The sequence below is a fragment of the Barbatula barbatula genome, assembly GCF_947034865.1.
Source record: "Barbatula barbatula genome assembly, chromosome: 4".
Taxonomy (NCBI): domain Eukaryota; kingdom Metazoa; phylum Chordata; class Actinopteri; order Cypriniformes; family Nemacheilidae; genus Barbatula; species Barbatula barbatula.
The window spans coordinates 1,031,460-1,046,219 of NC_136768.1; the positions used below are offsets into that span (position 1 = coordinate 1,031,460).

At 40.4% G+C, this 14,760-nt stretch overlaps 1 protein-coding gene across 1 annotated transcript in view; it reads right to left on the reverse strand.

The window, feature by feature from the left end:
- cog5 (component of oligomeric golgi complex 5) overlaps window positions 1–14,760 on the reverse strand; it is a 48,742-nt gene that overhangs the window by 14,231 nt on the left and 19,751 nt on the right. Inside the window, exons 7-10 of the mRNA XM_079454271.1 lie at window positions 11,087–11,217; window positions 2,211–2,370; window positions 2,017–2,129; window positions 1,827–1,904 (exon numbers count right to left, since the gene is read on the reverse strand). Of these exons, the coding sequence (XP_079310397.1) occupies window positions 1,827–1,904; window positions 2,017–2,129; window positions 2,211–2,370; window positions 11,087–11,217 (482 nt within the window). The remainder of the gene's footprint in view (window positions 1–1,826; window positions 1,905–2,016; window positions 2,130–2,210; window positions 2,371–11,086; window positions 11,218–14,760) is intronic.

Below are 14,760 nucleotides of genomic sequence, written 5' to 3' on the forward strand. Positions count from 1 at the left end.
ATGAAACGGGAAGGGTCTGTTTTACTCGTGAAACTGTTAAATGTGGCGGTTTGGCTTTACGGCGGGTGCGCAAGGGGGTGTCTTTTTGCCACAAATAAAGGTGTGAGGTTGTGGGAGTTTGATAACAGCTTTGGAAGAGGAGGCAGAGAACGCAAAACAAAAAAACACGCCGCTCACCCACCTTCTCCAATCTCCGGGGAAGCCGACAGCAGCTTTGTTAAGCTTTAACACTGACTCCTGCACAACGTTTCTGTCCATTTTGTCTACACCCGGTACACTCAGAGGCACTATGGGTATTTTGGATGTTTTAAAGACTCAAAGAGACATATCAAGAGGCCTGGATGACATCCTGACCACCTGCCAAACATTCAGGGTGGACGGAATATATAACTAGCCCCTCACTTCACTTCATCTATGAGCTTTCATTTATATAACAATATGTACATTTAATTCCACACGATTCGAATGTATTTCATCAGCGCAGAGTTTATTCTCCTTGTCATCCTCAAAACATTTATTATGACGTAATCCATCACGACTCTTGCATCTAGCGGCCCATCTCGCAATACCACCCTCATCCGCAAATCTAACTTTTCCCCTTTCCTTTCTGCTAACAAAGAGTGCACGGAAAAGGAGTTGCCATGGAAACGCCCGCCACCCGTTCAGACCTCAATCTTCTGACCGAAGATCTTGATTTCCAAGAGGTGATTAGAGGTCGCTCAGCTCATCTCCTACGAAACTGTTTACGGAGTATAAATGAGATGAATGCCAGCAGAGAGAGAAAACGATGCTTTCTGCACGCTGCACACAATGTACTGCCGAGTGGTATTTAAAAATAGCATGTGAAAGAGTGTGCATTATTCAGCGCTAAACGTTTCAAGTAGTAGTACGTTGTCAGATGAGCTCAGCGGCGTTCGGTTACCCTCCTGAAAATGAATACAGCATTCTGATCGATGTTAATAATTTAATAATAATAATTGATGTATAGTTACGCAATATGAGAGGTCGTGTTAGTTGTGTGTACACTGTCAATGCATGGACTGTTTTATTTAAATGCATCATCAAACTATAAATAGGGACGTATGTTTTTATATATGGTGTCAGATCCCATGCATTGTATGCACGGTTAAATGTGCAATCCTTCTGTAAACACCAGTGTGACTTCTTTTACAGTCTGGCTCTTCGTTTGACAAAAAACAGCACTTAAACTACCGGCTGTAATTCGCCTTTCAAGGAACAAAGAGCGACAGATACCGGAGATTCCAAAAGAGAAACGCATCCCACGTGTCTTTGCAAAAAATGTCCCCGGCACAACACACACTCCTGCATGATCATAAGCTCAGCCGGAGCAGATAAAGTGTTTCATCACTGTCTGGCTGTAATGCTTGACACTGGATATACGCTCCGTGTGTGCGTGCGAGAGCGTGATAACCTTGTCACAGAGGGGCAGCCACCTGCAGACACCAATTAGAATGTCATTTACTGCTAATGTGCCGGCAGCGAGTGAACCAGCAGGGGCCGTACATGCAGGCCAGCCGGAGGCAAGGACAGAAATCACACGCATATAAAACAACAACATATCAAGGACAAACTCTTCACAGGTGGGACGACTGCAAACGTGTAAGAGACGCACACTACCCGATGCAGTACTGGAGGAATATATCTTTTATTTATATTCTCCAATGTTTGTGTTTACTTTGAATTGCGAAGACTTGGCGGGATGACATGAGAAAATCAGACCTGCACAGACGGCTAAACACCAATTTTACAATAAGACCTACAATAAACCGAAACTATTTCAGGCATCCCTAATCGTTCGGTCTCACCTTGATGATGTCATCAATAAAACACACGTGGGTCACCGGGTCCCTCTTTTTAGTTAGCACCTTTTGCAGGTGTTGCACCTGGATGAAAACAAACATACAGCTTATACAAGTTGAATGTATTGGCAAAATGCTACATGTTATTGGTTGAATAAAATAAAACAAGAGGAATTGTAAATGTGAAATGACTTGCCTGTCCACAAGCGGCACATATCTGGTCCATGAGCTTCTCTAACTTTGTCCACAGAGCAGCACGAAACGCTGCGGTGTTTCCCGGAGTGGGCATGATGGCTCGACCAGGGGCACCTAGATGCACAAATAAAACACGCTATGACATACATGCACAAATTTAACATTAAGTCCGAGCACTTCCAGTACAGCACAGACCTCTGGTGCTGGTGGGTTGAGTGAGAATTCTAATGTCCAGGGCATTAATAACGTTCTCTTGCACGGATGCCCTGTATCCATCCACCACACTTCTGATGGTCTCTCTCAAACTGCCGAGGTTATAAAACACCTGTAGGGCCGTCCCCACCTGAGATGGATTCTGGTGGATGAAGCAATACAAAAAATGATCACCCCAAGCAAGACACTACTGTCAAGCCGACTGTATGAAAGAAGTATGAAAGATACCGCTTGCATATCGAAAGCCTCATCATGTAATAGACATTAGGCTTTCATTACTGTACATCATAATCATGATTTGACTTGCTTGTCGGTAGTATTAGAAAGTGAGAAATTTTACATGTTGTTTTGTACAAATGTGTTGTTTTTCCAATAAATTGTGAAGCAACACTTAGGTAACTTTTGTTTATAAATAAAGTCTGCGAGTGAAAAAATAAATCAATTTAAAAAAAATGTCAAATGAAAGTTCCAATAAGACAAGTCACATGAAATAAATAAGAAAGTCTCTGTTGGGCTCTAAATAAAACATTTTGTTCTTGACCTACAAATGTTAAAAAAGAAAGAAAGCAAGAAAGACATTTTTTCATGTGGTAAGAGTTTTGATGAGGTCACAGACAGACAGGTATATCAATCTTTTAATAATGCCTGACCTGTTCGACTCTTCACATTGAAAGCCCGCCCTCTTTCGACTGAGGAGCGCTCGCAACAGCCAGAGCCGCCCATTGACGTCAACGGCACAGCGTACGTTACAGAAGTAGGTCAGATTCACATTCTTAAATTCGACTGTCTCTGCTCAGCTATGACTACGGGACATCTGCCTTTAAAAAAAGCAAAAAGCCATCCGGTGCTGCATGCAAAGCAGCTTCCACCAGACAGCCCTGCCTTTAATTTAATCTCCCGGGATGAAAGCGCCAAGCAGTACAATCGTTTCCCAAACTTCACGCTTATCTCGCCGGATCAAAGATGATCAAACCCAGCCGACCTTCCCAAACGCTGCAGGTGAATGGATGTGCATGCAAATAGAATATGTGAGACAGAAAGTGATAATCCAGCCAAATCTTTCTTTAATCTGGTGTGCTTGACTAATGGTGCACAGATTGACTGTAATAGGAAGGAATGGGCGGCTAAGAGCCATTGGTTGTGGGTGAAGTGCTCGCTGGCAATCAGCTGTAATCACACAAATGATGGACGCACACTTCTTCATTTTCTCTCTCTGTCTCACACACACTTCAAGTGTGGTGACCTTCTCAGTGCTGTCTTCCAGTTTCCACGACTGAAGTCACGAAAGAGATCGAAAACGTGCATTTAAAGAGAAATGTAATTTCTTTAAACATCACAGTAACACTTTGTATGCAGTGCTGTGACATGGAAAGACTCATGGGAGTCTATGAGCAATCCCTCGTGACCTCATTACAGGTGTGGGGTCAATCTGATTTCTCATAAACGGGTGAGTGATAAAGTTTTGTAGCTATTTAAGACTCGAATTGGTAAAGAAAGAAACGTCCTCAATCCGGCAATTTACATTTGTTTGTGTTTTATATAGCCCCATAAATGTACGCTTCCCTAAAATGTTTTTCACGATCTTGAGAAACTTGCAATCTGACGAAAAACAATATCTATTGAAATGTTTTATAAAAGCTGATGATTAATGGTTCTTACTTGCGTTTTCTCTTTTCTAGCCACACAAAATACGCTTTAATGGGTGCAGAAGTATTTACGATATTATAGGTGTGTGCTATTAACACAATATCAATAATTAAGGTTATTATTGCCAGTATCGGAATACGGCAAATACTTGAAAAGAAAAAATGTAGTGTAATGCAATGCAAGTTGGTTTGGATAAAAGCGTCTGCCAAATGTAAAAATGTAAATGTAATATGGTGACACCGTAATCTAAAAGGAATGTCTGTAATGAATTTAGTAGGCCAAACCAAAATTGCAAATATAATATGACGCCTTTATTTTATTATTTAACAAATATTTTATTAAATAAAATGTTAAATGATCAAACTCAAACAATACTGTTAGAAAGCATCTCGAGGGGGGGAAATAAGATAAACTTAAACATAATAACATTTTTATTTATATAAAGTCCCAGCATTATTCCCATAGTTAAATGAGTTATTTAGTAATGGTGATGATGAGGATCATATTATTCTTAAATGTGGGAAAAGTATATAAACAATACATAAACAAATGTTTATATCTATAGACATTCGTTCATGCATTTGTTGCGAAATATTTAAAGAGAATATACAGTAATGGAAGCGCTGGCTTGTCACTTACGCAACACTGGAGTGTAGCTGTCAAGGAACAGATGTGAATCACAGCCACAGGAAAACAAAAGAGTCAGACAGAGCTAATTGCTTGCGGCAGGTTCGCTCGCAGCGTGTCATGCGCGACCCCTCATTTATGCTTTAGCGGGTACACGCACAGTCACCGTGGAGATGGATTCGATCAGCTCAGCGCAAGCCGATGACCCAAGATGGCCAGCCGCCAACCGGTGTGAATGAGGTGTTTTCACAGTACTCGCGTCCAGTCGAGAGCTACGCCTTTGTTCCCAGAATTATCACTTAGCTGGAACAGGTGGCCAACGATCGCTTTCCTTCCTGGCAAAAAATAAACATATTTGGACTGAAGCTCTTAGGCTTAAACTTTGGACCATCACGAGGAAGGTGAAGCGCATCTAAAAATACGCCCGGCTACACGATTATTAGATTGACCTGCCAGTTGCGGGCTATTGTTGCAAAGCGAAGGAAATATTACACGGGGCGTCTTTGCATATTCTGCCCGACGGATCGTATGAACTTGTGGAAAGTGTAATGCTCTTTTTTTGTCATGCTTCTTGGGAGAATTGAGTTTCACGATGGAATAAATATGATTATATCAAATAACCCCTCGAGTTTTGAACAGTCAAGGTCACGAAAGATGCTCGCTGCGAGGAACACGCCTCACAGCCGCCCCAAATATCCTTTAAGATTTGCTAAAGGCACATGGCACGCCTGCCGAACACTTATGGCAAATCCTACACATCATAGTTTGAAGTTTGAGAGGAGCTCAAACTGTTATTTTTGTCATCTTAAGAGTCAGAGACGTGTTTCTCCAGGGGAACGTAGGAGACAAAAGAAGTGGAAGAGCATCTTAATGCTGTCTGCATTTGCTTCTTGATGGCGGTAATAACATTCACAATCCTTCATTATGAGAAAGAGATGGTTTTCGAGCATCATTTTCAAGTCTATCACATTTCTACCCATCTCATTGTTGGGCATGTGATGCAAGATCACACCGATGGTCACCGGTTGTGTCGGGTTTGATTGAATTCTCTTTTACCTGAAACATCAAAAAGGAAAGACATTTTTATGTCACCTCAACATGAAAACATTGAGTTTGCCCATCATGCCGAGAGCTCCAGATAAACGACGGCGTCATTTCCAGCCAATTGCGCTTCCTCATAAAAACACCTGGTCACCACGCCTGTGCCATTAACTTCTGCCTGTGTTTGTTTGGTCACCATATGGGAAACTCGGATATCTGCCAAACCAACCAATAGATTGATGAGGAAACCAGGACGTCTCCGTCCACACTATGAACATTTATCTGCATTTAAGCAAATCTAAAATACAGGCTCAATAGCGGACCTTGCAATGACATTTTTGCCCTGTCGAAAAAAGAAAATCAGATATTTAAATGAGAAAAAGAGTCAACAATCTCTAAAATGTCTCCATTAAGAGCTATTCTGAAACACTAATTGACGATGTGTCAGACTTGTCAAGCAATCCAAAGTCAATATTATCAATAAGAAAGTACATTTGATGAGAAGTGTGATAATCTACAATCATTTGACACCTCCATACTCTTCATGCGCTTTAACAATTACACTCTCATTTAAGCAATCAAGGAGAAATACACTATAGTAAAATCCATCAAGTCTCCTGAGCTATAAAAGAGAAACATCTGAGCAATACCATTCTTCAACATCTTTACGGCACAGGAATAACACAGGCCATGTGTGAACAACACCGTGACTTTATAAGTTTCACGTTGGCGCAGTCATGGTTTCCCGACAAAAGCAAGCTAAGTGAGAACACAGAGTGAGTTTGCTCACACGTACTGTCTCAAACAGTGAAGTGTCAAGGCCGAGCATTGCTAAAGAACCGAGAGGGTGAAAGTGAGACATTGAGCGTGAGGAAAAAGTGAAAAGATGATGGATCACTTAGTCCTTCGTTCTGCCGCCGTGTTTCCACAGCAACCCAAAAACAAACACGAGGAAGGCCGATTAAAGCCTTTTAAGATGCGCTTGGTAAATGTCAAAGCAACGGCAGACAAAGATGAACTCAATCTGGGAGAGAGGTGATGATTACGGAGGGGATGAAAGGTGAGAGGTGAGGCGTGCCCGGCATGTCTAATGAGACAAGCTCTCCGGTGAAGAAGAAACGTTCAATTTGCTTTGGCATTGATAGAAAAGGAAGTGAAATTAGAGGAGGTTTGTGTGCCAAATCACTGAGTATCTTTTGGCGAAGTGTTTATTGTACCTTTGAACATTCTGTGAAAGAAAGAAAGGAAAGAAAGAAAGAACAGACGAACGAACGAAACGGAGTGGCAAAGACATGCGAACAGTCAACTTCCATAACATTGTGCTTTTAACCTCTTATTTGACTTTAAGGTTATCTTTGAAGAAAAGACATCAGTGAGCGGGGATGTTAAAAAGCATATGGTCGTCATGGTAACAGTAATGTGTGGAGTAGGTGCCTGCGAGTAACGAGTCACTGATGGGTACAAGGTGAGAGTGATAATCAGCACACAAGAGAGACCGTCGCCAACTCCTCGCAGGTTCCTAACAATGTTTCAAAAAAGCAGAAAAAGGTGATGATGTCATCATACAGACTTTCACTTAAATCAAAATCTTTTTAATGAAGTCATATTGGGAAGGCTTGGATCAGAACAAGCCGGCCAACTTTATAACAAGCAGATTCTGTTATCACGGAGGAATACTGTGAGAGAGAGACGGTACATCTGAAGAGCGCGAGAAGGTAAAGAAACGGAGCATACAAAGCTTCTGACAAACACCTGGAATATGAAAAAGACCGGCAGAAAGAAGACCTGAACTCTTGAGAGACTTTCCCTTTCGTGTAAAGGTTACTCAAACGCGTTCGCAAAAATGGATGAACCGTGAATATCAGGGGACCACGGGGTCACCTTAAAGTGACCGGCACTGCTGGAAACACGTAAAACAATAAGTGAAGATATAAATATGATGGGTGTCAGCACTTTGCTTTCTAGCCTTCATGTGTACACCTGACACACTTCAGCTCAGACCAGACAAAAGAATCGAATAACATTGAAACCTATTTACTTACATCGTATGAACGCAAACTTCTACAGGTGGCGTTTGCAAAACATTGCCTATTAAAAGCACACAAAAGTACAAATGTAGAGACAGTGTAAAAAAACCTCTGAAATTTAGCAAAACAATATTCAAACTTTAATCCCGAATGAGCACAAGTCCGTCACACACGCTTGAGCTGATAAATCGCAGTGTTCTCGGGTTCAAGAAACCATCTGCCAGATAACAATGCAGAGCTTCCTGCTGTTTCCAGCGCAATATTACACAGATCAGATCATTTAGACACACACACACACAACCCTGTTATGAGATAATACAGGGCTCTGAATGACTTACACCATTTCCTCTCATCTCACAAGGCCTGTGTACACAAACTGCTCACATGAGCACAATTTACACAACACTCGTGATTTACAAACGGTTAAATCTCTTCCGAGTCCAGGACACAGAAACACCGCTGTGATAAACCACTTAAACTGGTTACGTTTAGATTTGGGATTGCAGTAAATCCACTATTTAAACAACAATATGCCAGAAAGACTATTTTAAGACATCCCTTAGTGATTCATGGGGTTTATGAGAACAGTTACAGTCATGCTTACATTAAATGGAAGAAAAGTGAGAAAACAGTGAAACATGCCAGAAATGCTGTTTTTACGTTTTTGTGAGGAACTATACTTGTGCATTAGCAAAGATCACACGATTTCAAGAACTTTGTTGAAAAAACAGATCAATATTAGCCGGTCAAGTTTTAAAATGACCAAAAACACCATAAACTTGCATGTTTCATATATTCCAAGTCTTTAGAAATCATACAGAAAAGAAAAAAACTTGAACGTTCTCTCATCCAGAACATTATCATTCCTGTGAGCTGCTCAGTCTGAATCTAAAAATCACTTTTCAACCTGGATCAATACATACATTTAATGTGACTCCAATGATGCGTTCACAAACGGTGTAATTCAATTCTATTAAAGGGACAGTTCAACCAAAAATGTCAATTGTGTCATCATCCATTTCCCCTCGTGTCATGTCAAACCTGTATGGGATTCTTTCAAAGTCAAACAACACTGAACCCCATTGACTTCCGTTATATGAACACAAAACAAAATATCTTCTTTGATCTTATTCTTCACTGAAGAAAGTCATATACAGAGTTTGAACGACACAAGATTGAATAAATGACGTCAGAATTGTTATTTTCGCAGGACAGCTACTAAGTTTATATTTTAGTATTTCATTCAATGGCATTCACACATTCTTAAGCACGTGTTGGATAGAGGGACGGTCACGTCTGAAAGCGAGAAGCCTGAATTACTGTCCACTGCCCAAAACGCATGTGAAACAGGACACTGGTCCCACAAGGACTCGACTTTTCTAGGTCAGAAAGGCAGAAGATAACAACCGTCCTTCATTATTATGTGTGTATAGAATGAGCACAATCCAAAACAGACACATGTGTGCGTTCGATGTTTTCTTGTCTGTCAAAAAAATCACAATGACCTTGACCCAACCATCTGCTGACCTCATCCCCTCCTTCATGACACACGACAGCCAGAAGGAGCTAATAGAAATGCATAGGGTGGCAGAGAATACAACAACCGTTAAATAAAACAAGACAACTGAAAAATTTAGCAGATATTCCCTCTACTGAAACAGATGTGATGATACGAGCTGCAGTAGTTTTGCTCTCCTGTCTGTGCGCCAATGTGTAATTCTGACCTTCAAACTAACTTTTAATTTCAAGAGCCATTCAGACAATACAGAACATCATTTTATAACAGTGCTGTGCTTCAACACGCACCTTTCTGTTGTGTACGTTCATGAAATTCACACGAGAAACTGTGTTTTGAAATCTGAAAAATTATGACAGCGTGAGCCGCATGATAATCTAGATTTAAGAATTGTTCATATTGTGATCTTCAAAAATCTTGTCTTAAATACAGAATCTGAGCTCAGTTGAGACATAATCGAGATCTCTTATGAAACTAATGACAGGGACATTTGTGAGTTTTGAATTTTTTTGCAGCAGAAAGAGACACAGATGAGTCTTTCAACAAATACAAGTTGCACATATCTGCAATGCGTTTGCTTTAAATGGTCTATTTTAGGCGCGTTACTGTAAACAAATCCAAAGTATTCCTTCAAAGGATATTACAGGGAAAAGATATTCAACCATTTGTTGGATCTGAGAAAACCGGTGACGATCCTCATTGAATTGAATCCATATCTGCTCAGAATAAAAGAACGAAATGAAGAGAGACATCCATCCACATAAGCTCAGGAACAGTGGCTTATGTAACCCACACGATTCTAAATATACTGATGCAGGACGGCCATGGAGGAGTGGAGTGAACTGCATGATAAGACGGAGAACAACAAACACATGGGCAGAGGTCAGAGGGGCTTCTGCATCGCTCGCTTTTATAATGACATGCTAATAAGCCAAGAAAGTGTTGCAGGGACGACAGAAGGGGAATTATGTTAGACACGTACGGAGAAATGAGATTGCAATCGTCGTGTCTGACTGAAGAACACAACACAGAACAACAACTAACCAGATTTTTGCACTGTCTTAGGAAATTGTTTAGGTGCTAAATTCACCGTTATGATGCTTACGGGATGTGGGTGGTTGCTAGGCTGTTTGGAGGATTTATTTTGATGCTATGGGGGTGTTCTGGGTGGTCGTACTGGTCAAATCTGCAACAAGCATCTACATTCTACAGTCAATAACCTTGAGACGTGACAGACAGGAGAGGCCGACCATCACCCAATCAACAAATCCTGCTTCTAAACAAACACGAGCACCAGACGGCGTGAAGTTTATTTTAACAAGCTAGCAACGAAAGCCACGAAAAGCAAATGGAACCTTGACCAAACAGTGACAGCTCTCTCCTGACCACAGCGGAGCGGCGACGACCTCCAGCTAAATCGCCCGTCTCCCTTAACGCCCGTGCTTTCAAAGACACCCGAGTGCCCATGAGAAAACCCCGCTATGAAGCCATCAATTATTAACCTCGTCTGTACTTCAGCTGAGCGGACGTCTTCCGCTGGAGACCCGACACGGATCGTGCCGAAAAATTAATCTGTCAATCAAGCAAATTTGCAGTGCGCAAAACAAAGCACAATGACACCTTATGTGATCTGAGCTATCGTTTTAGGTTTGCCATTGCGAACGTTCATTTCTGTCAATATGGAATATGCTTTCAGGCCAGCTTCATGTGACGGATGAATATGTGAGATGTGAATGGACAGTTCAGTGTATCTAGAGAGAGGGAAGAAAAGGCCAGAGCATCCCATCTGCTGTGTGTGAAAGTGTGTGTGTGTTACAGAAAATCATGCTGAGAACGAAATGAAGAATAGAGAAAGAGAGATGGAGAGAGAGAGAGAGAGAGAGAGAGAGAGAGAGAGAGAGAGGAATTCCCATGTTGGCATTGCTTTCGTCCAGTGAACACTGTAGGTCAGCTATACTTCAATCTTCAAAATAAAATAAAAATGATCTGTAAGTTGTTACCTGAATTTCCATGCCCTGTTCCAGTAAGCGTTTGGCTTGGTTCTCCACCTCCAAACGGGCTCGACTGATGAACAGCAAGTCATTCTCTATCACATCAATACCTGACAGATCCACACCCTGAGATAGGTAATCTGCAAGAGATGAAACAAAATACATTCTTTACAAACTTTGTTCTTAAGTTAAAGATTCGAACTGCATTGAAACGTATTTCTTTTCTACTGGAAAAAGAATATCTAAAAACACAACCCAGAGGACACAAATCAAACGCGGTCTGAAAGCAGCATCGTAAAGTTGCACCCTTAATTTCCCCAATGATGCGTCGTACGACGGTGGTTAACCAGCAAGTAACTCGTTGTTGGGGAAACGCACCCATGATCCATTTATCTTTTTAAGGTTTTTTTGTGCGACTTTGCCACTTTAAGATCAAAATTGTTTTCTTAAACTTCTTTAACATTCTTTTTTTTTATATCTCTTTTTATTGTCCAATACATCAAGATAGTTTCATAATCGTGAACCCTGTATTGCATAACCGATCAAGTCGTGAGTGTTACACCCCTGCCGTCCAGCCGCTTTAGAAAAGTTTCGCACATCCCAGTAGTTTACCGTGTCAAGAAGTAAATGAAAGGGGGAGAAAGTCTGTAAACACAGGGTGCCATATTGAACAGGCCTCAGAACAGACCGCACATGAGTCAGATACAATGGCACCGGGCAGAACAATGTCACTACATAGATCCACTCATTAGCGCCTTCTGTAACAGCCGACTCCTTTCGCTGACTGCTAACAAAGATATCAAAAACACGCCTCATTAGAAGGGGGTCAGATATCTCGCTGAGAAAATGACTCCACACTGTTGCATCATCCAGATGCTCAGACGCGACCTTGAGCTTGCGGTCTGAAGAACAGGTGGCCTTGACTCAGAAGAGGCGGGATGGAGGGATCTCATCTGGCTCCCGTTGGTACAGGTAGGACCAGAGCCAGAATAAAACCCAGCATCCCTGCCAGATTTCACCTCATTTTCACCCTCACAACATTTTCTTCTTCGACTGCCAACACAAGTATGATTAAAATATCTTAGTAGATGACAACAACGCAGTATCATTCACAACAGACGGTTGTGGGCTTGATCTAAGAGGACAAACAAACGTCAAAACGATTGTATATACATCATCGCTGTCCTGACAAAACCTCAGAGGAAAACACTTTTCAAATGATGAAATACTTGACAAGCACTTTTTATTGTTTTTATTTGTTAGATATTCAACAGTCCAAGTGTCTAACATAAAGGAAAATTTACAATAATGATTTATGACAAAAAGTCTACGCTGATAGCAAGTTTTCAAAGATTATATATTAAAGTTATAAAAATGCAGTTTTAAGTAGAATCAAATGGCAAAGTCATTTTAACTTGCTTCTTTAACTTTAACTTGTATCGTACGTTGAAATTTCGTAACTTATTTAAAATTTAAAGTGACGTAAAAGGTAATAGTACGTTAAAATGACTTGATTACTTAATAATGAATGTAGCAAAAAAGTGTGCATTTTCAGGCCCTCAATACACTCTTGTCATGTACATGAAGCAACAAAAAGACTTTACTTTTTATTTATAAACAGTGTCAAGAAAGCATCCCCTAAAGCAACACAAATTATTAACCACAAAATTCTAATTATTACATTTATATTCTGGCCTTGTTCCAATATTTAACTGCTCAATTCACACATTTCACGTTTACAATAAAAATGCTGGCATTTAATTCATCTTATTTATGATACTGTATTATGTGCAATTTCTGCAATATGTGTGTGTATGTTTATCATTTTATAATACATAACAACAAAGAATGCTTGCACCGCGCAAGTGTTTTATTTCAGACACAGTTACTGACCTTCTTTCCAAACTCAGGGGTCACCGAGGTCAAAGTGGATGGACACAGATGCTCTTTCGATAACAATTTTTAAAACTGAATTAAAAAAGAATCACACACGGGTGCGTTGGCTACCTCCACAGGTCTCTTATTTGTAGAGGCACTAGAGGACACTTTGCTGGGCATCAATCACAGTTATTACCTGCATTTATCTGGAATGAGCACAGCATTCACTCCAGAGGGAGAAGGTGTGTCGTGCAATACATACTAAATCCGTGACCTTGGAAATGCAATTTTTTCCCATTACGTTTGAAAAAAAAAGAGAAGACCGATAAGAAACATTAGTGCAAATTCAATACGATGTTTGTCTGAAGAGAATCGAAACTGTGATTCCCGCAAAGCGAGGCACTCAATTTGCTCGAGATTAAAACATAACCAAGAAAAGGTAATTGCTATTTGCGCAGACAGAAACATTGTGGAATTACACCGAAAATGTCTAATATGAGGTTTAACAATTTCATTTCAAGATCTCGACAGCAGCATCCTTCCTCAAAGCCAATCGATAAAAATAAATGTTTTTGGTTTAAGCCAAAACAAGTGGAAAATCTCACAAAGAGCATCAAATGGTGACTGATGGTTTCTATTTGAAAGAAGATTGTACCGCTCGGGACGCGAACGGCGGAGGAGGAAAACTGATAAAATAGCCAATAATATCAGACCAGCTCAGCACATGACAAGACAATGGTCATAAGAACAGCCTCTAGATATTTCTGGAATCACACCGATGTCACATGTCTTCAAACGACACATCTTTCAGCTTCAAAGCATTCTATCAAATGGCTTCTTATTCTCTCACCAGACGCCTCCTTTGACCTGCACGAGTATGTGATGGGTAAGAGATACGCTAACAACTCAGCTTGTCTGACAAGATGGTGAATAAAACTATAGTGGCTTTTTATAAGAATCATTTCTTACTGCTTACACTGAATCACATCACATCCAGAGGTCAGACATTATTCTTACACGTCTTTGACTGAAGGATTTTCCTTTCACAGGCTTTTCAAGCTGCAGATATCTGCTGTGAGGAATAAAATATAGACGCTATTCTAAGTGCTTAAATTAAACTATCAGAGTGAAATCTTTAAACTTTTATTTCATTCATTGATATTTTAGGAACATTACATTGGCATGTATTTTAATATTCCCCTAATGGCACATTATTGCAAGAGCATATTTATAGAATATACTGTATCCATTATTTATTGGGCGTTCTCTGAAGATGTATTAAAATGTTACTTAAGATTCTGAAATTGTAGTCATTAAAAAAGCATATGCGACAAAAAATTGTCCTACAAGTAAATAAACATTGTAGGGCTGCACAACGTTAAAGAAAAATGTGATAACTTGCTAAATAATTTAATATGTAACACGCAATACAGACGGTACCGCTTTTATTATGTAAAATAAACAAATAATTACATTAAAATATATTAAAACTAAAAATGACATCGTTCATGTTTCATATTCCTTCTTGGATTGCTCATTTTAACAAATAATGTAAACTAAAGCATTGATGAACAACACTTTCACACTTTTACCGTCTCCGGGAGCAGCGATAAATTAGATTCTGTCCTTGAATGCAAACAGATTGTGAGGAGGAGGACGGCTTGAGCTTTCTGAAGGTCAACCCCTCTCATAACGGACGGAGTTTTCCCATGCCTTCCCTCCCCCCGTCCAACAGAACACGTAACATCACAGCCCTCTGGACCACAACGGGAAGTGGATAAACCTTAGACGGCTTTGCTGGAATC